The sequence below is a fragment of the Rhineura floridana genome, chromosome 9, assembly GCF_030035675.1.
Source record: "Rhineura floridana isolate rRhiFlo1 chromosome 9, rRhiFlo1.hap2, whole genome shotgun sequence".
Lineage (NCBI taxonomy): Eukaryota > Metazoa > Chordata > Lepidosauria > Squamata > Rhineuridae > Rhineura > Rhineura floridana.
The window spans coordinates 23,362,322-23,386,273 of NC_084488.1; the positions used below are offsets into that span (position 1 = coordinate 23,362,322).

The 23,952-nt window shown below is 42.1% G+C and overlaps 1 protein-coding gene across 1 annotated transcript in view; it reads left to right on the plus strand.

The window, feature by feature from the left end:
- The first annotated feature begins 650 nt into the window (after positions 1-650).
- The window catches only part of NWD2 (NACHT and WD repeat domain containing 2), a 100,535-nt gene continuing 77,233 nt past the window's right edge, over positions 651-23,952 (plus strand). Inside the window, exon 1 of the mRNA XM_061584001.1 lies at positions 651-801. Coding sequence (XP_061439985.1) covers positions 651-801 — 151 coding nt within the window. The remainder of the gene's footprint in view (positions 802-23,952) is intronic.

A 23,952-nucleotide genomic window follows, 5' to 3' on the forward strand; every position in this document is an offset into this window, starting at 1 on the left:
AGCATTTTTGTTTGTGTGTTTTCTGTTTGAGAAAAGGCTGCCAATTGTGTCTCCATCGTCCCCGATGCGCTGACAAACTAAGAGGAGTTGGAGGCTTGGAGGACTGCTCCCAGACAGACCATGACTGTGTCAAGGACGGCATAGAAGAAAAGCCAGCCGCGGTGACATTGTAATACGCCCCTGCGGTGCATCCTGCCCGGACTACTGCTGTTTCCCGCAATTCGTAGATACCTGGATGCGACCTGCCAGCTGGCCCCGGGGCTTAAACTTTTCTCCCTTCCTCCTTTTCGCCGAGCCGCATAAGAGCAGCGCGCCCTCCGCCTTTTCCTCGCGCAGAACCTGCAGGGCCGCCTGAAAGCTTCCCGCTCCCTCGGCGCCCGTGACCTCTTGCCGCGGCTTGAAACTGAGGGGAGCTGGAGGCCGTGCGGAGGGCTGAGGGGGACCCGCATGGCCACAGCGCGCAGGGGGCGGTGAGCTGGACGGGCTGGAGGAAGAGGAAGAGAGTACCGTGACAGCTCGGCGCGAGGGAGCTGCGGCGGACTATTGCTTCGCCCTACTGCCAAAGGACGGCCGAAAAAGGAGGAGGAGAACTACGACGAGGAGGAGGAAGAGGAGGAGGAAGAGAAGTGGCGGCGGCTGCAGCAGCAGCAATGTGGCCGTCTGGAGCGGCCGGCAAGCTGCCCTGTCCGCGGGACTCGGCGCTGCGGAGGGCAGCGTTCTCCGGGAACCTTTCGGCTCTGCCGTTGCACTTGGCGCCCAGCGGGAGGAGTGTGCGGGTTTTCATCAGCGCCAATCCCGAAGGTAAGGAAAGGAGGGACGACTGCCCTCCGATGCGGGGCTCATAAGGGTTGCAGCCGGAGTGGCTGAAGCCGCGTCTCTTTCTCTTTCAGCTCAAAGCGACCACTCTTCTCTTGGCGGGAGGGTTTGCGCGGCTCAGATGCGTGCGCCAGAGTTAAGAACTCCCCGGCGCGCCGTTGTCCTAAAGACGCCTGGACTACATGAGCATAGACCTATGTTTCTGGTCCTCACTGAAAGAGGCCTGCTTCCTTCCCCGGATCCAAGCCTGAAGAGGCCACTGTGCTTCTGCAGCTCAAAGAGCGACGTTTTGTCCCGCGTGTGGCTTGGCTGGTTCGGGCTGGAATGTTGACCTCTGTTCTGAGGGAAACTTTCTGCCACAAGCTTTTGCCGCTAGGTGCTGGTTTTACTAGTTATTGGTATCTCCTACTCAGCGACGTGTGCCAAGGTTCAACTTTCTGGGTGGACTGAAAAATGTTGGGGTACACCTCTTACCTCCCCACATATAGGAAAAGGGGCCGGCGAGGACGACCTTTTTATTGGACGTCTGGAGGGGGGCTTCAAACAGAAAGACATCCCTTTCAACAGTGGTGTCTGGTGGCTCCATGGCAGGTGGTTCAGCACCTTGGGCAAGTCCTTGAAAGTTCAGACTAGAACCTGGAGCGGATTTCGCTGCCCCACTGACATGGAGCCATCAGCCACCACTGCCCTTCAGGATGATTTATGCTTGTGAGAGTATCTGGGTGATTAAACAGGAAGCAGCTTTCAACACTGTTTGCACCTGTAAAAGTTTGGTGATGAACATTCTGCTTTGTTTCTAATCAGTTTCCCATGACTTCCTGCTGAAATCCTGTAACTTTTCATATATCAAATGTTCTGGGGAGAAGGGGGGAAAATGTCTGACTTTTGTTGCACTGTAGTGAAAGAGTGCCCTTCCAGATGACAATAATGCTGTAACATTGGGGAAGCGTCACAGAACAACTAATAAAGCAGAATGATGGGTGGATGGTCCAGTATAAATCCACCACTAATACACTATTATTACATCAATGACACATTGCAGAATACCCTCCTCCCCCCAAAAAAAAATCAGTCCTGAAGAGCCCTCAGACTTTTTGAGTAATCTTAGTGTGCTATCTATGTGCTGAATGTCAGTCTTCTGTGTGGCCTGGAATCACCTTCATCATTTCACTCCTTTCCCACCGTTTGTAGGGGGAGACCTGCACATTTCTCCCTTTCAGTCTTCACTAGTAATAGGGGATGTCTTGGACTACACATAACCCAAATTTAAAAGGTCTAACTCATTTGAACATACCCTTACAATTGCAGTACCATTAAGTCGGTCAGTAAGTGAGGCAATCATTAGATTTGAAGCAAGTTACCACTTGGGACTTCCATAGTATTTATAGGGAAACAACTTGCCTTACAATTCCACTTTATTATGTGTGTCAGGGTAGAAACACACTCACTGTTCTGTTGATTCCAATGTGATTTCACCTCTCTCTTCTAAAAATGAGGGCACACGATGCTAGTCAACCCCCTCCTTTTCTCTGTAAAACCTGGTGGGAGCAGTTTGAGTGCATTTTTTAAAATTCAGCTTCAAAGAGATTTCTCATCTGATCAGCAGATCAACCCATTCCCCCTTCAGGTGTGGCTAATGGAAACACTTTGCTCTGGCTACTAGTGTGTTCACAGCCTCAGTGACTACTTTCTAAAATCAGAATCCAATAGATCTCATTTTGCAGTTTGTGATATTTATTCTGGGTGGACATGTATATTAGCATAGGTTTGTGGTCTACCCTTTCCTCCTAAAGAGTCAGCACATTGGTGCTATATTTAAAGGAACAGATTAGGTGACTTTTTAAATTCCTTTTAAAACTATGTGTCAATTTCCTTTGAGAACAAACAGGTATCTCCCTGCTATTCCCTATCCCCATTTTACTTCTGCCTTGGCTGAAAAGCACACTAAAGAATATTGTTAACCAGCCTGGCTACCTGGGCTGCCCTGCTGGCAGGAGACATTCTCACTAGCTTGCTTTTTATCGGCATGTTCATTCTCCTAGTTTGAGACACAGCAGGAGTTCAGAGTCCTCTAAAAACTGGGAGCTGGGTGGATGCAGTACATGGTGTCCCAGGGAGCACTGGCACCTAGCCCTGTTCTTACAGGGAGAGTAGTAAAGGATAAGAGGAAGATGTTATGATTCCTCTGACAAAGCCTCCTTAGTCCCAATATTTGTGCATTTAGCTGCAGCCTTGTGGGCATATAGGGGTCTCCTTGAGTAGTTATTGCAGCCCCCAGTGCTCAGCTGAGTTAGCTGCTCCACAAAGCACTCCTGCAGCTCCCTCAGAAGCACTATCCCAGGTCACTAGAAAGCCTCCTAGCCTCTATATGAGGAGTTCTAGTTTCCCTTTCTCCTCCACGTCTTATCCTCATTGTCTGAGTCCCAGTAGTTTTTACAGACATGTAGATCTTTGCAGTGCACCAGACATCCCTCTGCAGATACAGCCATCCTTGGCTATGAATACAAACTGAGAAGGAACCAAGGCTCAAGAGCTGGCACTATGAAAACATAGGTTTCTTTCTTTCTCAATTGTTTTGGAGAAAAAGACTGGCATTCACATAATAACTTGGTCCAACTATGTTCAAGGAAACTGTTTTATTAAATGTTATCATTAGGTATTAAAACAGAAAAACAAAAGTAAAAGGGCTGCCAGCTGATTAAAAAAAGTTCAGCTGATGAAACATCTGCCTTTTAACCAATCATTTAATAGATTAAATTAAAGTAATTTAATTTTCATTTTTAATTTGTATGCCACCTTTCTACATTACTGTATTCAAGGCAATTAAATTTGCATATTACCAAAATGTCAATACATGCCATTTTGAGATATTAATGGACATTTAAAGCACAATCCTATACATATCAACTCAAAAGTCCCAGTGATCTCAATGGGGTTTAATCCCAAAACCTACCACCCTTTACCAAATAAAAAACTCTTTAATTTTTTTTAAATCCCCCACTATATTTAGATACCCAAACAGCCAGGAAGAAATGTGCTATAAATCCATACCCTCCCATATTAAAATTGCCCACTGATTAACTGGCCTTCAGCTGTTTGCAGGCCTAAAGCAAGTTGTACCAGGAAAGGGAGCTTAATATGTATATTTTTGTGGGGGGTTTTAAAGGAGCATTAGAGATGAATATAACAGTTGCATATGAGGACAGAACCTCTCTATCTTTAATAGTTGTGTGAACATGGAAATTTCAGCTAGGTCAGCTTTGTTCATCCCTGTACAATAAGCTGCACTTGGAGTTCCCCTTCCGTACAGCTGTTGAAGATATAGGAGCCTGCCCTCCTTTCCATCTGTTCATCACAATGTAGAAAAAGAAATATAGTTTAAAAATGTAAGTACCATGCTGCCTGCTTGGGTTAAAAGTGGTTCTGCAGTTTGAAAAAGTAGGAGACTATTAGGGCTTATCCAGACGACTGTAAAATGTGTGACATGATCGCTTTGTGTTTTCATTATTTTTCGGTTGTCCATATGACGCCGTGCGCTTTTGCGCATTTTCGTGCGGTTAAATCCGCTCCTGCAATACTGCAAATAATGTGATTTGCTTTTTTAAACTGGGAATCATCTGCTGTACCTTCAGGCGCTCGGATGCAATACTGCAGACTTTACAGCTGTGGGCGCTTGATGGGCGGTTCTTGTGCGGTTCCCCATATCCCTTCCCTCATTCTCAGCCAATCACATATTTCCACTGTTGCTCATGTGCACGAATGTCCGTGGAAAGCCCGGGAAAAAGGAACCTATCAGAGCAATGGTGTGGTGTTGGGGGGGCCCCCCTGCAACTTCTACTGCGCAGATGCAAAAAAGCGCATTTGCGCAGAAGCAGCAACAGCAGTTAATTTTTAGCCAGCCTGCAAACTGGACAGCCGCTCAGGGTGAGATCTGCAATTGTGGTTGATTGTAAACTTTTTCAAGGGAGAAAATATTTATCTTTGCCTAACCTCCACCTCCCACCCCTCACCCCCCCACATCAAATGTCCTTCTTGAACATATTGGTCTTTGCTTCCAGGCATCCAGAGTTGAGGGAGAGGGGAGGAGAAGAGAAATAGAGGCTTTCCTCTTGGATTACAGACACTCACACACCCTTAGTCAATTTCGCTTTCCTTCCTGCAAGGCTACTCTCTTTGAGTCTTGTCAATTTCAACTACAGCCTGCAGGTTCTCTGCAGCCCAGCTGAGCTGAAAAGCACACAGTCACTTTTGCAAAATATGGCAAATACAAGCAAAAAACCCACAGGAATTATTGGCATATAAGTGGTTTGCTACAGTGTCTCAGCCACCCACAGCCATAGAGACTGGTGGTCTACCTTCCTAGACATGACACATTGTTACTTGCTGTTCTGGAGAAATAAGTGGAATTGCAATCATGTGTATCTCCAGAAACGTTAAAGGTAGAAAAGCATACAGTCGGTTTTCCGAAATATCGCAAATACAAACAAACAAAAATACAGGAATTATAGGCATATATGTGGTTTGCATGTTTCTTTTATCAGAGGGAACACCGCAAAGCCTGTGCTGGTTGCTTCAGTGCAGGTTGACACAGCAGCATGCGGGGCTATTTGCCCGCATTCGCTGCCCGAGCCAAGAGCAGCCACCCGTGGGGGGGGGTTTGCTTCCCTCAGGGGCAGCATTCCTGCCGCCGAGCCGCATAACGGTCCAGGGCTGAACCCTGCAGTGAATGAGCCCAAGGGTTGCAGGGGGATTTGCCCGGCGATTGCAAGCGCTGATCCCTTGCACTGCCCACAATTCCCCTGGATGGTCAGGGGCATCTGGAGACACACACCCCCAGCCTGCGCTGCTCCAGAGTGGTGAGCGACAAGGAACTCCATTACCATCAGGAAGTTGAAACTTTCGTGCTCCTACGTTCAAGCGCATGTTGCAAAGGGGGAGAGGAGTATACGTCATATTTTTGTGGACCAATTGGCTGATATGGGGTAGTGTTATGGGCGGAGCTGGAAAAAAGCGAGAAGATGAGATATGAAATTGAGGAAGCATCCAAACTAGGAAATGTGGTAGTAATGGGTGACTTCAACTACCCGGACATAGACTGGCTGCATATGTGTTCCAGTCATGACAAAGAAGCAAAGTTTCTAGATATTCCCTAGACCAGTTGGTCATGGAACCGACCAGAGGGACGGCAACCCTGGACTTAATCCTCAGTGGGGACCGGGACCTGGTGCGAGATGTAAGTGTTGTTGAACCGATTGGGAGCAGTGACCACAGTGCTATTAAATTAAACATACATGTAACTGGCCAATTGCCAAGAAAATCCAACACGGTCACATTTGACTTCAAAAGAGGAAACTTCACAAAAATGAGGGGATTGGTAAAAAGAAAGCTGAAAAACAAAGTCCAGAGGGTCACATCACTCGAAAATGCTTGGAAGTTGTTTAAAAACACTATATTAGAAGCTCAACTGGAGTGCATACCGCAGATCAGAAAAGGTACCGCCAGGGCCAAGAAGATGCCAGCATGGTTAACGAGCAAAGTCAAGGAAGCTCTCAGAGGCAAAAAGTCTTCCTTCAAAAAATGGAAGTTTTGTCCAAATGAAGAAAATAAAAAAGAACACAAACTCTGGCAAAAGAAATGTAAGAAGACAATAAGGGATGCTAAAAAAGAATTTGAGGAGCACATTGCTAAGAACATAAAAACCAACAACAAAAAATTCTATAAATACATTCAAAGCAGGAGACCATCTAGGGAGACAATTGGACCCTTGGATGATAAGGGAGTCAAAGGTGTACTAAAGAACGATAAGGAGATTGCAGAGAAGCTAAATGAATTCTTTGCATCTGTCTTCACAGTGGAAGATATAGGGCAGATCCCTGAACCTGAACTAACATTTGCAGGAAGGGATTCTGAGGAACTGAGACAAATAGTGGTAACGAGAGAGGAAGTTCTAAGCTTAATGGACAATATAAAAACTGACAAATCACCGGGCCCGGATGGCATCCACCCGAGAGTTCTCAAAGAACTCAAAGGTGAAATTGCTGATCTGCTAACTAAAATATGTAACTTGTCCCTCGGGTCCTCCTCCGTGCCTGAGGACTGGAAAGTGGCAAATGTAACGCCAATCTTCAAAAAGGGATCCAGAGGGGATCCCGGAAATTACAGGCCAGTTAGCTTAACTTCTGTCCCTGGAAAACTGGTAGAAAGTATTATTAAAGCTAGATTAACTAAGCACGTAGAAGAACAAGCCTTGCTGAAGCAGAGCCAGCATGGCTTCTGCAAGGGAAAGTCCTGTCTCAGTAACCTATTAGAATTCTTTGAGAGTGTCAACAAGCATATAGATAGAGGTGATCCAGTGGACATAGTGTACTTAGACTTTCAAAAAGCGTTTGACAAGGTACCTCACCAAAGGCTTCTGAGGAAGCTTAGCAGTCATGGAATAAGAGGAGAGGTCCTCTTGTGGATAAGGAATTGGTTAAGAAGCAGAAAGCAGAGAGTAGGAATAAACGGACAGTTCTCCCAATGGAGGGCTGTAGAAAGTGGAGTCCCTCAAGGATCGGTATTGGGACCTGTACTTTTCAACTTGTTCATTAATGACCTAGAATTAGGAGTGAGCAGTGAAGTGGCCAAGTTTGCTGATGACACTAAATTGTTCAGGGTTGTTAAAACAAAAAGGGATTGCGAAGAGCTCCAAAAAGACCTCTCCAAACTGAGTGAATGGGCGGAAAAATGGCAAATGCAATTCAATATAAACAAGTGTAAAATTATGCATATTGGAGCAAAACATCTGAATTTCACATATACGCTCATGGGGTCTGAACTGGCGGTGACCGACCAGGAGAGAGACCTCGGGGTTGTAGTGGACAGCACAATGAAAATGTCGACCCAGTGTGCGGCAGCTGTGAAAAAGGCAAATTCCATGCTAGCGATAATTAGGAAAGGTATTGAAAATAAAACAGCCGATATCATAATGCCGTTGTATAAATCTATGGTGCGGCAGCATTTGGAATACTGTGTACAGTTCTGGTCGCCTCATCTCAAAAAGGATATTATAGAGTTGGAAAAGGTTCAGAAGAGGGCAACCAGAATGATCAAGGGGATGGAGCAACTCCCTTGCGAGGAAAGGTTGCAGCATTTGGGGCTTTTTAGTTTAGAGAAAAGGCGGGTCAGAGGAGACATGATAGAAGTGTATAAAATTATGCATGGCATTGAGAAAGTAGATAGAGAAAAGTTCTTCTCCCTCTCTCATAATACTAGAACTCGTGGACATTCAAAGAAGCTGAATGTTGGAAGATTCAGGACAGACAAAAGGAAGTACTTCTTTACTCAGCGCATAGTTAAACTATGGAATTTGCTCCCACAAGATGCAGTAATGGCCACCAGCTTGGACGGCTTTAAAAGAAGATTAGACAAATTCATGCAGGACAGGGCTATCAATGGCTACTAGCCATGATGGCTGTGCTCTGCCACCCTAGTCAGAGGCAGCATGCTTCTGAAAACCAGTTGCCGGAAGCCTCAGGAGGGGAGAGTGTTCTTGCACTCGGGTCCTGCTTGCGGGCTTCCCCCAGGCACCTGGTTGGCCACTGTGAGAACAGGATGCTGGACTAGATGGGCCACTGGCCTGATCCAGCAGGCTCTTCTTATGTTCTTATGTTTAAGTACTGGTCCTCTCGCTGCATGTGTAGGCACAAAAAAAATGGGGTTTTTTTATTGGGAAAGAGTGAACAAACAGGCAAAGTGAAGACTGTCAGATGACGAACCGGATATGAAAACGTGGATTATCCCACTCTGTTTGGAAGAGCCCTTAGATTGATTTACCGAAGTGTTAGCTCAGGTATGGTGAACCTGTGGCCCATAGGCTGAATCTAGTATGCCATGCCACTACAAGTAGCTCTCCAGTCCCCAGTGATTTGGATCTCCATCACAGCACTAGACTGAAAATAGAAGTTTAAAGCTCCCCTTTCAGCTCAGCACTGTGATGGAAACATTGCCCCACTGCACTCCTAGACTGAGAGGATGGGCAGTTTGAATCTTCATTGCAGTACTGCAGTTAGGATGAGTATGGTGTGGGCCTATGTGTGTAGGTGAGTTGATCTATGCCTGCATGTGTGTGTGAGAGAGAGTATTCATGTATGTGTATATGGTGTGACTATGAATGTGTGGTGTGTGTATGACTGTGTGCACAACCACTTTGGCCATGACTATGTGCTGGCATGTGGGCAGCTGGACAATTGGCCAACCTGAACGCAGTCCTCAGGTTTGTTTGTTTGCTTGTTTGTTTGTTTATTGCATTTGTATACCGCCCCATAGCCAAAGCTCTCTGGGCGGTTTACAACAATTAAAAACATTAAAAACAGATGTACAAATTTAAAAACACATTTTTAAAAAGCAATTTAAAGGGTAACCATTCCTGCTTTAGCTGATTGCTTATTACACTGAGTAAAGGTTACCACCCTAAAAAGTTGTTTTATACCAAGACATATGCATCATCATCATCGTTATTAGTAGTAGTAGTTCCTTTATTTATTGGCCACCATTCAACTCCCAAGGTTGTTTATAATGAAAACAAAAGCAATTTACAAAATAGTCCACATCTGAGAAAAGTAATCCGCTAGTCAGTAACCCTAATCAAGTGGCAACAATGGGCAAATTACCAGTTTGCACTTAGGAGTCAATCATTAGCATGAGACTTAAGGTCACTTCAAGTGTGATATGTGTCCTACATGGATAGAACTTTCATTGTAACCCACATATAGACCATTACTTCTACAACTGCATATACATCTGTTTTGTTATATGTGCTGTCAGCAATATGTGCATATGTAATTGACCTCTCCCCAGTCAAGATTCAAACCTATGGGGACACTTTCAGAGTGAAAGCATTATGCTTTACACACAGTGCCATGCCTTCCTCTGCATCTTTTATTTCAACAACAGCATAAATATCCTTAGTGCAAACAATAACTGAAATTACTTAAAGTAATTAAACAAGAGGCATAGTTAGCAAAGATCCTAAGAATTAATGGCTGTAATGCTCCAGTCCTGCACACATACTGAGGAAGTTTCACTATCCATGCATAAGAATAGAACAAAGATTACAGTTATCTTGTCAACTGAATTAAGAGGCAGTTTCATTGTTAACCATGAGTATTTGGGAATCCAAGTGCTAGAATAGTCAATTACAAAAAATGAACTTTCTAAACATTTTCAGCAGACATTTATGTGTAGTTTGTATAAGGTTTAAACCAATTAAACCAACTCATTGGTTTATTGCTATGATGTTTGTTTTTATCTTATGCTGTTCACCGCCCTGAGAGCTATTTGCTAAGGGCGGTATATAAATGTAACAAAATAAATAAATAAATAAATAAATTTATATTTATATGATAGTTCTCCAAGAGAAACTGCTGCATGTTTGTAGACTTCATACATTTGTATGCAGTTTTGAGTGTGTATGTCAGCACAGTTATGCATTCACTGTGATGCTTTTTATATTAGACAAGCTACTTGTCGCCATTTTCATTTGATAGCTATTTCAGAATGATCAGCAGTGAATCTGTTTTGTTTTAAAAGCTGGTCGTTAGTATTAAATTCTGCTGGTTTCAATCCAAATAAATCCAATTTCAACTAAATCCCACTGAGACATGTTAGGCTGCAATCCTGTGTACACTTATTTGGGAGTTAGTCCCGTTGAGCAGCTTAGGCTTTACTACCAAGTAAACATGCATAGAATTAGGATGAATGTCGCAGCAAATTTGTCTCAATAAATCAAAGAATTTCATTCATGGAAATAATAGCTAAAATTACTTAAAATGATAAAACAATTTGTCATTGTTAAAGATCCTAAGATTTAATGACTGAAAGGCTACCATCCTTTAAAAAGAAGTGGGAACAACTTGATCCTATGCATGTTTACTTGGAAGTCTCACTGTGTTCAGTGGGTCTTAGTTACAGCCAAGTAAGTGTGCATAGGATTAACTAACTTTAGTTGGATTGAAACAAATGTTTTAAAAAGACCATGCCTTTAAACTGTTATTTTTATATATGTTCTATTGAGAATAATCTGTCCTGGATGGGGTTGCACTCCCCCTGAAGGAGCAGGTTCGTAGCTTGGGGGTTCTCCTAGAATCATCTCTGTCACTTGAGGCTCAGGTAGCCTCGGTGGCACGGAGTGCCTTCTACCAGCTTCGGCTGGTGGCCCAACTAAGTCCCTATCTGGACAGGGATAACCTGGCTTCTGTTGTCCATGCTCTGGTAACCTCTAAATCAGATTACTGCAATGCACTCTACGTGGGGCTGCCTTTGAAGATGGTTCGGAAACTGCAGCTTGTGCAAAATGCTGCAGCCAGATTGGTAACAGGGACCAGACGGTCCGAACATATAAAACCGATTCTGGCCCACTTGCAGTGGCTGCCTTTATGTTTCCGAGCTCGATTTAAGGTGCTGGTATTGACCTATAAAGCCTTACATGGCTTCGGACCACAATATCTGATGGAACGCCTCTCCCAATACGAACCCACCAGTACACTACGTTCAAGATCAAAGGCCCTTCTCCGGGTGCCTGCTGCGAGGGAAGCTCGGAGAATGGCAACAAGGGAGAGGGCCTTCTCAGTGGTGGCCCCCAAATTATGGAATGATTATGCTGACGAGGTGCGCCTGGAGCCAACACTGTCATCTTTTCAGAGCCAGGTCAAGACTTTCCTCGTCTCCCAGGCATTTTAGCATGTGCTCTATATTGTTTTAAATTTTTTAATTGTGTTTTAAATTGTTTTTTAAAAGATGTATTTTAAATTGTATTTGTTTTTAGTTATTGTAAACCGCCCAGAGAGCTTCGGCTATGGGGAGGTATACAAGTTTAATAAATAAATAAATAATCAGCAGCTCAAAAGTATTTTAAAGGCTTTGAGCCTTTCATAACTTTTATGCAGTTTTTCATAAAAGCAGCAAATGTATGCCGTATTTTCAGATATATCTAAAAATTATCACTTACTAGTCCACAAATGGTGTAAATTTGGTGCTTTTATGAAAAACATGATTATCATGAGTCACATGCTCAGTTGACTGCACATATGCACACATCAAATGCCCAAATATCTGAAAATGATCATTATGTATAAGTGCTGCACTAAATGAAATTGCCTTTACAAATCAGATAACTATGGGTCTATCTACTCCAGTATTGTGTATGCTGACTGGCAGTGGCTCTCCAGGGTAATAGGCATGGGTCTTTCCTCCTGCTACTTGAAGTTTGTTTGTTTGCTAGAGATCCTGGGGATTGAGCTTGGAGCCTTCTGCATGCAAAGCATGTGCTCAGCCACTGAGTTTTGGCCCCTACCATTGATCCCTAAGAAAAATGACTTGGCAGGTGGAGGGGGTGGGGATCATGCTATGCTGTCAAATCAGCGTTGCCCGTAACATCCCACAGTTGGGGCATCTTAAGGTAAGAAGAAATCACTGCAATACTTGCACATTAAAAAGCAGTGGACAGGGAAGGGGTGGGGAACCTCTAGCCCACCGACTGCTTCCGAGACCCACTGCCTCTCTTTGCCCCCCCCCACTTTCCCATTGCTAAACTGTAATCTCGGATCAGATTATCAGCAGGGGGTGGAATCATGGAGAGGGGAGGTTGTGCTATAGAAATCATAATGTCAAAATAATTTTAAAGGTCTCTTAATTATATTTGAATTCATGGCTCAATTTTTAGAGTTGAACTGTATGGTTCACCACTATGATTTGATGGTTGTAATTACTGGATTTGGCCGCAGTCCTCCATCTGTAAATTGAGAAGAATAGTGATCTTACTTTGTTACAGGGCTCTTGTGAGGATAAATAAAATAAGGATTCCATTGCACTACTAAACATGTGAGCGACCTAATATCACAATACTAAGTACGGCATACAATGAGACTTGCTCCCTAGTAAATGTATAAGACTGCAGCTGTGCATCATTGATTCTCTGGCTTAATATGATGTAACCCTTGCTGAGTTCAGAAAAATTGCATAAGACTGCAGCCCCACAGTCCATTCCTTTGTGTATCTACTCAGAAGTAAGCCCCACAGAGTTCATTCTTCATATTTTTCTACATTTATTTAACTGATCCATAACAATAGTTCTCTGGGCCACAAACCAATTAAGCTGAAGTAGGTAAAAGCCAGTTTTATCCCACTGAATCCAGTATGATTTGTTCATCTGTTTGTTTATTGGTATTTATAGTCACCGTTCACCATGCAATCTCAGGATGGGTTACATATGGCTTAATACAATTAAACCATGTAACACATATACATTATATTATGATCGCATATTCCACCCCTAAAGAGCTGTGCAGAAAATTGCATTTTGATCTGACATAAAAATGTATGCAATAACAAGGCCAGGTGCATTTCAGAGGGAAGGACATTCCACCATCTGGGGGCCACCACAGAAAAGGCCCTCTCACACACCACCATACCATGTACTTCACAGAGCAAAGGAACTGCCTCCCCTGCAGATCTCAACACCAGGGCAGGTCTAGATGGAAGAGACACTCTTTCAGATATTTGGGGCCCAAGTCATTTAGGGTTATGTTGATCAACATAAGTACTTTGAATTGGACTCAGAAGTACATGAGCAGCTAGGGCAGGTTTTAAAGAACTAGTTTAAAGCATACCTGGCTAGTAGTCCCTGTCTGCACATTGGCCCCTGCATTCTGCACCAGCTGCAGCATCCGAATCTTTTTCAAGGGCAGTCCCACACTGAGTGCATTACAACAGTCTGGTCTTAAATTACATTTATTTTACATCCTGTCCTGCAAGGTTAGTAAAGTTTCAGCATTTAACTTAAATACTCCTATGTACACCCTCAAATTAAAACAATTTTTAATAATCTTAACTAAGTGGCCTGTTTGTCAAGATCCCCTTCTCAACCAGTGGGAGAGTCTTAGAGCTCCAAAAGCACCTTAAATAGTAGTCTGACGTACCTGCTTTATACACAAAACAGTGATATCTTTTAAAAATACTTTAGTAAAGAATTGTGTAGGTTTTGAACAATAACTGCATAGTTAAACAATTTGGTTCTAAGTGTAGAAGTAGCTCACCTGGTGGGGTGGAGCCCCAGTGCTACCTTCCCAGCAGTGGCATCACGGCCACTTACTAGGAGCGAGATGACAAGGAGGTCGGGACGGTGTGGATGCACTGGGGTTCTGTTGGTGCACCACACGGCTACAACTTTCTCGCCCCTCTCCCTTTCAGCAAGTGGCAGTGACGACATTGTTGGAAACCTAACATTCACCTCCTTGGGCAAGCCACTTCTGCCCAAGTGCTAACAACCATTATTTCCTGCTGACAACATAGTGAGTTCATAACACTGAATCATGGTTTAGCAGTACTTTGATCAGCCTGAATGAGCCAAAGCAAAACTCTTGAGCTTGCACACTCCCCCATCCCTCCTTCTCTTCCATCCATGTCTTCTTCTTATGTAGCTGTGAGGAGGAGTTTCTCTTGTAAAGAAGTGTGACATTCAAACCAGGGATCTTGGTTTAACAAACTCTTGATAATTTTCATAACTCGCCAACTTCAAACCATGGGTTGTGCAGCTCTGTTAAAAGTTTTAACTTCTTTAAAGAGTTTGTTTTAAGCCAGGAACCCTGGTTTAATACTAAGCCAAGATTCTTTAAAAGTGAAATACACACTGTTGAAGTCCTTCTCCCAGCTACATAGGGGGAAGCACACAAGTCAGAATCTTTATTTAGGCTAAACCACGTAGCTCTGATGCATGGTTTAGCATGTGTGTGAATGCAGCCCCTATATTACTATACTCAGTAATTTGTCACACACACACAAATTTGGGGAACAATATTTTAATTCAGGGATACTGCATTTTAAAATATTTTTGTGAATGAATTCAGCAAAGGCGACTACTTTGATCCAATAAAGTGCTTACATTGCTGTGTATTTAAATTGCTTAATGTAAATGGGATCAGAACTAGAGCTTTGTACGCTGAAGAAGTGCTAGAAAACTGAGAAATAACAATCAGAAGAACGACAAGGTTTTGCATCGTTACTCAAGTTAGACATCGCTTTCATACTCTGTTTCAGTTAGCCTTCGGACTTCACCTTTTAAATTCAAATTGTGGTGAAATATTTATTAGGGAGCTTCACAAAATAAACAGTAATAATAAATGGCATAGCTTCGGTTATACAGCTAGGGGGGAAATGATTCAATCAATATTTCTAGACCACAAAGGTCTATGTTTCGGTCCATAATTGAACAGAACACAACATTGTCCCAACTTGCAACAAATTAAATATGCAAATTCCTTTCTTTTTTAGGCAAGGCAAAAATGGTTTTATCTTCAGTAAAGATATGTGATAAAGCAGTAGTAGACCACTGAGACCTGCAACAGACCTGCAATGTGGAATACACTTTTATATTTTACCATATGTCCTCCTTTATCAGTCTCTTTCTGTTTGAGTTTTCCTTCTTTCTTTCTTTTTACCCCTCCCCCCCATTTTCAGGCAAGCTACACCTGCAGAAATTCCTTCTTCTACAAAACTATTAAAGGTTCAGGAGCCTTGTACCATTCTGTAGCTGACCACCCTACAGTTGGTTCTGCTATCTGGGGGGAAATAGGCAGTGAGAAGCCCATTATTTCAGGTGTCAACAACCTTTTTGGACTAGTGGACACATTTCAAATTGTGAGAGAGTGCTGAAGGCACCAGTCCCAGAAGAGCTGTCATGGGGGTGTGGCATAACATGAAATGGCTGGCATAACACAAAATTAGAGAGAGTACCATAATTGCTGCTTCTCCCCCCCCCTCATGTTTTCCATGGGAAGTCAGCTTTGTTCTGCTGGTCCTAATTGTGGAGATACAGCTGTTAAAGGCACAAGACCCCTGTTTTCCCCAATGCCAATCCTCAACTAAAGCTTAGGCTGCCATCCTGTACCCATTGTACTCACTCATTGACTAAAAATACTGACACACTGGTGGAACCAGGCTGGTTCATTTCACAAAAATCACTTAGAAGCTGGTGGAAGGCCAAAAAAGGGAGAGTTGTCGGGATGTGTTGGGGGAGGGGGGAGGTTGGCACGTATGCACGTCCAGGTCCCATTTGGCTCCCTCCCATGGCCCTCCATCCCAGGAGCTGATATGCATGAAAAAAGGTTGGCGGAAAACAACATATATTTTGTTTCCTTTCACTGTGTCCTGCTGACGCAGCCAGCATCCTTCCCTCTTAGAGGCTCCTGAACGGCAACTGGATATAGTGGCCTTTTCTGCCAGCTCCACCTGCACAGTCTCCAACAGGATGAATTGCTCTGCCCAACTAAAATCTGAATTTAATATAACCATGTTAAAGTCTGCAGTTAATATCTCCTAAAACTGACCCCTTCTATCAAACACAGGGAAGCCTGCTGTAAAAGAAAGAACTATGGGGAAAATACCTGACTTTAAAAAACAATTTTACTAGTATAGAAAATTAACTAAAAATGACAGTAATTTAAAAAAAGTAAACATAAGAAAATATCTGATTTCTGTGGTGAAGCTTTGTAAGGGTAACACAGTAAGGCTGCAATCCAATAGACACTTACTTGGGAATAAGTCCCATTGAACCCAATGGAACATACTTCTAAGCAGACATGCAACCTAAGCAGCAATCGTATACACAGTTACTTGGGTCAAATCCCATTAATTTAAAGAGACATACTTTGAGTAGACATATAGGATTGTGTTCCAAGTCATGTATTATTGTGATAAATTATGAATAGTTTATGATTGTCAAACTTATAATCATAAAATATTAATATGGACATTTAATTTTCTTCTCATTCAGAAATGTTGTTTAATCTAGTGGCTTTTCTTCTGGAAAGTTCTGGGCACTTAAAGCACAAGCCTATATATGTCTACACAGAAGTAAGTCCCAAAGAATTCTGTGAGACTTACCCTCAAGTAACTGTCTCTAGCATTGAAGCCTTAATTTTTAATTACATGATTGTGATTAGTGTCCTTGAATGTGTACACTTAGCCAAAAATAAAACTATTACTTCTTCAATTAATTTATTGCCTCAGAGCAAATAGTTAACTCTGTAGCACAAAATCCATGTGGGCTACATGTCCAGAGGTTTTGGATTATGTGTCTAGGTAGTGTAAGGACCCTTATAGTTGCAAAACTATATATTTTAATAATTAAAGCAAAAACTTCAAGTGCACTACTGATGGAGAATTGTTCTCCTCCTATGGGATCTTTTGCTGGGGGTCCTTGAAGAAATTGGAAGACACAGGCCTATAGCAAAAAGGTAGGCCTTTATTCTTTACAAGCACATACAGGGTCAGCCTTCCAGAAACATCCAGGAGAGACTGCACTGAGACACTGTATGCAGGCTCTTTTATACAGTACAGTTACAGCATGTGACAGTGATTCACCAATCTCATGAGTTCCTGCCCATATAACATCACAGTTCCTCTTCTCTACAATCATGCCAAACCAATCAGAAAGCATTAGGTAACTCCAGTGCTGATTCCAAGACTCTGTCCATCTCATTAATGTCACCATTGTTCTGCTGTCTTTTCAAGACTAATGAATTTTGGGGCTAGCCGAGACCCGTTTCTGCCATACACTTACATGTTCTTTCATGCATCCCTGTACTTTAATTTTCTCATTGTTCTGATTGGCCACGCTGACCCAGGTACACCTGGAGATATTTGAACAGGTTCCTTGAGTTAAGTTTACCTCAACGTAGGGTGTTTGGGAATGTATGAGCACCCCAGTTCTATTCCTTTGCCATAGGGGTTCTTATGTCCTTATACTTTCTCAGAAATCCCATTTCCTTACTTATAAAATACATAGCTCAAGAGAAGGGATTATATTTAAAACACTGAGTTTTACTTTGAAGCCACACAGACTAAGGAAAAGACTGGATGACTCTGGCTAACTAGTATCTTTCAGCCTCAGAGATATAGAGGAGGCAGGCCACCCCAGAGTACCTTTTTCTTAATGAAAACCAGAGCTTGGAAAAGTTACTTTTTTGAACTACAGCTTCCATCAGCCTCAGCCAGCATGGCCACTGGATTGGGCTGATGGGAGTTGTAGTTCAAAAAAATAACTTTTCCAAGCTCTGATGAAAACACACTTATAAAGTTGTAAATATAACATACTGGGTTATTGTAAAATCATTGTAAAATCTCACTGTTTCTCTTTATTAAAACATCTAATACTTTTTACAAACCTTTTCCCCTAGATGGCATTATTGCTTTACCCAGGAATCAAATATCAGCGATTTCTACTTATTCTCATTAATCACAGCTTTTCTCAGATTAAATGCTCTTCTAATTCTAAACAATAGGCTAATTAATAACTGCCAGTCAAGCACCGGCCAGTTTGGCAAGAACACAAGAGTTCAAACTAAGTTTACTTTGCCTGCTTTTTCTAGGCCTACACACAGGCCTGCTTCTAATATCAGGATTTCCGGGGTCCCATGGGATGATCTTAGGGTCCCTAAACAGGCCAGTGGGCAGTTTGTTTAGTTCTTTATGATGCTAAAACATATTTCTTCTATGATTATATATGTGTGGCTTTCAGAGCTTGGAAAAGTTACTTTTTTGAACTACAACTCCCATCAGCCCAATCCAGTGACCATGCTGGCTGGGGCTGATGGGAGCTGTAGTTTAAAAAAGTAACTTTTCCAAGCTCTGGTGGATATATAAAAATCCCCATTACTACATGAATTTGTTGTTGTTGTGTGCATTATGACTTATGGCGACCCTATGAATCAGAGACCTCCAATAGCATCTGTTATAAACCACCCTGTTCAGACCTTGTGAGAGCCAGTGTGGTGTAGTGGTTAGAGTGTTGGACTACGACCTGGGACACCAGGGTTCAAATCCCCACAGAGCCATGAAGCTCACTGGGTGACCTTGGGCCAGTCACTGCCTCTCAGACTCAGAGGAAGGCAATGGTAAACCCCCTCTGAATACCGCTTACCATGCAAACCCTATTCATAGGGTCACCATAAGTCAGAAACAGACTCTTTTCTGTTTTTGCCAGCATTGTTGTCTTTTCTAGTGAATCATGCCTTCTCATTAAGTGTCCAAAGTACAGTAGGGCCCTGCTTTACGGTGCTTCGCTTTACAGCGATTCACTAATACAGCGGTCTCAATTAGACACAATTAGCCTAAAGCCCCACTCATACAGCTCTTGTTCCGCTTTTATGGCAGTTTTCGGGCATCACACGCCATTCTATTCAATGAGTTCCACTTTATAGAGGTTTTAGCTTTACAGCAGGAATCCAGTCCGTAACCCGCCATATGAGTGCGGCCCTACTGTATGATAACCTCAGATTCATCATTTTGGCTTCTAGTGATAGTTCTGATTTAATTTGTTCTAACACCCGATTTTTTGTCTTTTTCGCAGTCCATGGTATCTGCAAAGCAATCCTCCAACACCACATTTCAAAGGAACTGATTTTTCTCTTATCCACTTTTTTTCACTGTCCAACTTTCACATCCATACATAGAGATTGGGAATACCATGGTCCTGACTTTAGTGTTCAGTGATTAGGAATGGGGTTCACTGCATAGTGCCAATCCACATGCATTTCAATAATCTGTTGTTTCTTTACCAGTCTGTCCTTTTTTTGTTTCTGCTTTCTCTGGCACTTGCTGATTTGATCTGCTGTGTGTGTTTTTGGGTGATTTGATCCATAGGTTTTATTCGGGGGGTTGCAAAAATAAAATAATTGTTTTCATAGATATTTATGTAAATGACAGCATTCCATGTAGTTTCTTGGCGGTGGAGAAAAACATTGGGTAATTTTGAATGATCAGGTCACAGTATTCCACGTGGTCTTTTGGCAGCAGGAAAAACATTGCGTAATTTTTAGGTCACTGACATGAATGATCACAGTGTTCCACGTGGTTTTTCGGTTTTTTTCAGTCACACAGGGACATACACACTCACATTTAGCAGAGAGAGAGAGAGAGAGAGGCCTTGGTTAGCTCAGGACAGCAACAATGAAAGAGGAGCAGGGGCGAGGCAAGGTGGGTAGCATGGTGGATCAGTCTCATCATTGTAATGTTTCTCACGCAAGAGAATCACAATGCTCTGAGATACCTTGTTTGAAAAACATGACATTGCAGGATGATTTGACAATTAACATTGAAGACATATATAGCCAATTTTTTTGCATTATATTGCAATAATAACACTTTTTTCGTACTATATAATGGACAACTGGAAATTCTGTGGTTGACACATCTTATTTATGGGAAGAAAACATAAAATAGGGGGAGGATGTCAAGAAAAAAATTCTTGCTGATTGCAGTCATGGCTGCAAAATCCGTGCCAATTACAGCTGCGGCCTGCCACAAGAGATCGGTGCCACTCCGAAGGGATAGCAAACTAGCTAATTCAGTCGGGATCTGATACCAGGTTCAATTTTGTCAGATATTGTCCCCCATCCCTATCGGCAATACATCTTTGCATTTGAAGGCCTTTTCTAGTTCTCTCATAGCTGCCCTCCCCAGTCCTAGCCTCCTTCTGATTTTTTGACTATTGTCTCCATTTTGGTTAGTGACTGTGCCAAGGTATTGATAATCCTTGACAAGTTCAGTGTCCTCATTGTCAACTTTAAAGTTATATAATCTTCTGTTGTCATTACTTTAGTCTTCTTGATGTTCAGCTGTAGTCCTGCTTTTGTGTTTTCCTCTTTAACTTTCATCAGCATTCTTTTCAAATCATTACTGATTTCTGCTAGTAGTATGGTATCGTCTGCATATCTTAAATTATTGATATTTCTCCCTCCAATTTTCATAACCTCCTTCATCTTGGTCCAATCCTGCTTTCCGTATGATATGTTCTGTGTACAGATTAGACTAATAGGGTGATAAAATACACCCTGTCTCACACCCTTTTTGATTGGGAACCAAACATTTTCTCCATATTCTGTCCTTACAGTAGCCTCTTGTATAGGTTGTGCATCAGGACAATCAGATGCTGTGGCACCACCATTTCTTTTAAAGCATTCCATAGTTTTTCATGATCTACACCATCAAAGGCTTTGCTGTAATCTATAAAGCACAGGGTGATTTTCTTCTGAAATTCCTTGGTCTGTTCCATTATCCAACATATGTTTGCAATATGATCTCTGGTACCTCTTCCTTTTCTAAATCCAGCTTGGACATCTGGCATTTCTCACTCCATATATGGTAAGAGCCTTTGTTGTAGAATCTTGAGCATTACTTTACTTGCATGGGATATTAAGGCAATAGTTTGATAATTACTGCATTCCCTGGGATCCCCTTTCTTTGGAATTGGGATATATATTGAATGCTTCCAGTCTGTGGGCCATTGTTTAGTTTTCCATATTTGTTGACAAATTTTTGTCAAAATTTGGACAGATTCAGTCTCAGTAACTTGTAGCAATTCTATTGGTAAGCCATCTGTTCCTGGTGATTTTTTTTTCTTCCAAGTATTTTAAGAGCGGCTTTAACCTCACATTCTAAAATTTCTGGTTCTTCATCATAAAGTTCCTTCGTGAATGAATCTGTCATCCTTGCATCTCTTTTATAGAGTTCTTCAGTGTATTGCTTCCATCTTCCTTTTATTTCATCTTGGTCAGTCAGTGTGATCCCCTGTTGATTATTCAACATCCCTACTCTTGGTTTAAATTTCCCTTTAATTTCTCTAATCTTTTGGAATAGGTCTCTTGTTCTACCTTTTTTGTTGTCCTCTTCTATTTCTATACAATAACTATTGTAATAGTTCTCTTTGTCCCTACGTACTAGTCGCTGTATTATTGCATTTAGGGTTCTGACCATGTTTCTGTCTCCTTTTGCTTTTGCTTTCCTTCTTCCTTTAACCATTTTAAGAGTTTTGTCAGTCATCCATTGAGGTGTTTCTCTCTTTCTAAATGGGAAATTTGATTTAAATTCATTTATCCTGCCATCTATGAAAATTGATCTGTGGTAGAGACCCTCAATGCCAGGGACCAAAAGCAGCTCTTCAAGTCTCTGTCTGGCCCTTGGGACTCTCCCCATGCCTCACCCCCACCTCTGATATAGATCCTCATTTAATGGTTTGCATAAGAAGAAGTGAATGGTTCTCCTTGCAAGTCACCCCAGCTTCTACTTTTTTACTCCTTAGCACATTTAAGTCTTTCTGACACAAGCAGATCAAAGTTGCCACCATTTTTTCATCACAAAAACTCTGACTTAAATAGTTAAATGACTGGCAGAAATTTAACAAGTGTATCATTTCCCATCTCTGTGTCAGGAAACGCTGCACTTACTGCATTTCTGCCTGTCAGGCAGCCATTGAAGGCTCTAAAAAAATTTTTTTTGGGGGGGGGGAGATGGAAGTGACAATCCTCCCTCAGATCAAGATTATGTTAATCATTTGGGGAAAATAATATATTACTTGCATTTTTAGCCATATTTCCCTCATTGTGAGAAGCAGAATTCTGTTGCAGTTTTGACTAAACAGTTTCTCATATCCACCTATTTAATACTGTTTTCAAAAGTGTAATTCCCAAGTGCAGATTTGTACCCTCCCACATGACATATGATGGTAGATACAAAACTGACAGCTGCTTTGTTTCCAAATTCTTTTAGTTGTCTCCTTGGGGTTTTGACAAATACAAGAACAGTCTCTGGATACTTTTGAAGTATAAACTCTAGCAGCACCTGCCTCAATCTGTAACGATTTGAGGCAACAGAGAAAGCACTGCCAATCTTTCTTTACACAGAGAGATATTGATTTTGTCCCCCTCAGTAATCCCCACAGCACAAAGCCCCCATTTTTAATGGGAAAACAATGTATAGTGACCAAAGGTGCACATAGAAATCATCTCCTGGCAGTTCATAATAAACAGCCAGCGAATTCCCTTTCTGCGTAGTCTACAGCAGAGTGTCCTTTCTGCTGAGTAGATGGACCATTTTTAGCCCATTAATGAGGATTCATGGGACCTGTTAATCTCTGAACATCCATGTGTACTGACACAAAGGGTTTCATTTGTCATAGGTCTCCCACAGCTGCACATTAGAACGAAACATAAATGAAGCTTTATAAGCTTTAATAAGGCAACTGACATTGCAGAGGAAAATCCCATTCCTTTTGCTGTGGCTATTTAAGCAAAGCAACTTTTATCTATATCTATATTAAAGCCCAAACAACAATTGCTTAGTTGCTACAAATATTTTATGTTTAGATGCAGCACAGGAACCCATTAACAATCAGCCTTTACTGGCTGCTTGGCTGTGTTGCCTTTTTTAGTGAACAAATTAATAACAAGTATGTGGAGACAGGCTAGTGTAAAAATGTTTCATTTATTATTTATTTGAAAAACGTTACCCCAGCCTTTGTTGTTGCTGATCTAAGGGTGGATTTATAAAACCATAAAAAACCATAAACAATACATTAATATACTAAAAGAGCAGATAAAACAACCAGTAACTGGACCAGGAAAATCCATACTAAAACCAACAGATGCTGTGAACGGTACCATAAAAATATATCACATAAAAGCTTGTGGAATAAATAGATTTAAAATAAATAGGTGCCAAAATGACAATACAGTAGGTGTTAGCTTAAAACTAGCCCATAACATTTTTGGAGAGTCAATTGTATAATAGCCTGCATAGAAAACTATTTGTTTCTGACATAGGTTATATCAGATCAGATTCAGGTGTTAAGTGCATGAAGGGCTTTTTAAGTGCAGAGAGGGCTTTTTCAATTGTGGCCCCCACCCTGTGGAACTCCCTCCCAAATGATCTCCGCCATGCCCCTTCTATGATGAGCTTCCACTGGGCGTTGAAGACCTAGCTCTTCAGGCAGGCTTTTGGGGTGGGTTAGATTTTATCTTCATTGTTTTTAGATTTTTAATGCCTATGTATTGTATGCCTATGTTGTATGTCGCCCAGAGTGGCTGGACAGCCAGCCAGATGGGCGACTAATAAATTCAATCAATGAATTAATCAATCAATCAATAAGGGGCTCTGCATGTAACAAGAGTCAGTGGGACCATAGTGCAAGCTCTGCCCCAGAGGTCACACTGCTGGCCCTGCCCAGATTGCATAGTTTCTCAGCCCAGCCTCTCAACCCCCCCGTCACCCCTGACAGTCACTCTTTTTGTGTAAGTGAAACATATGCATGTTGATCTCTACACA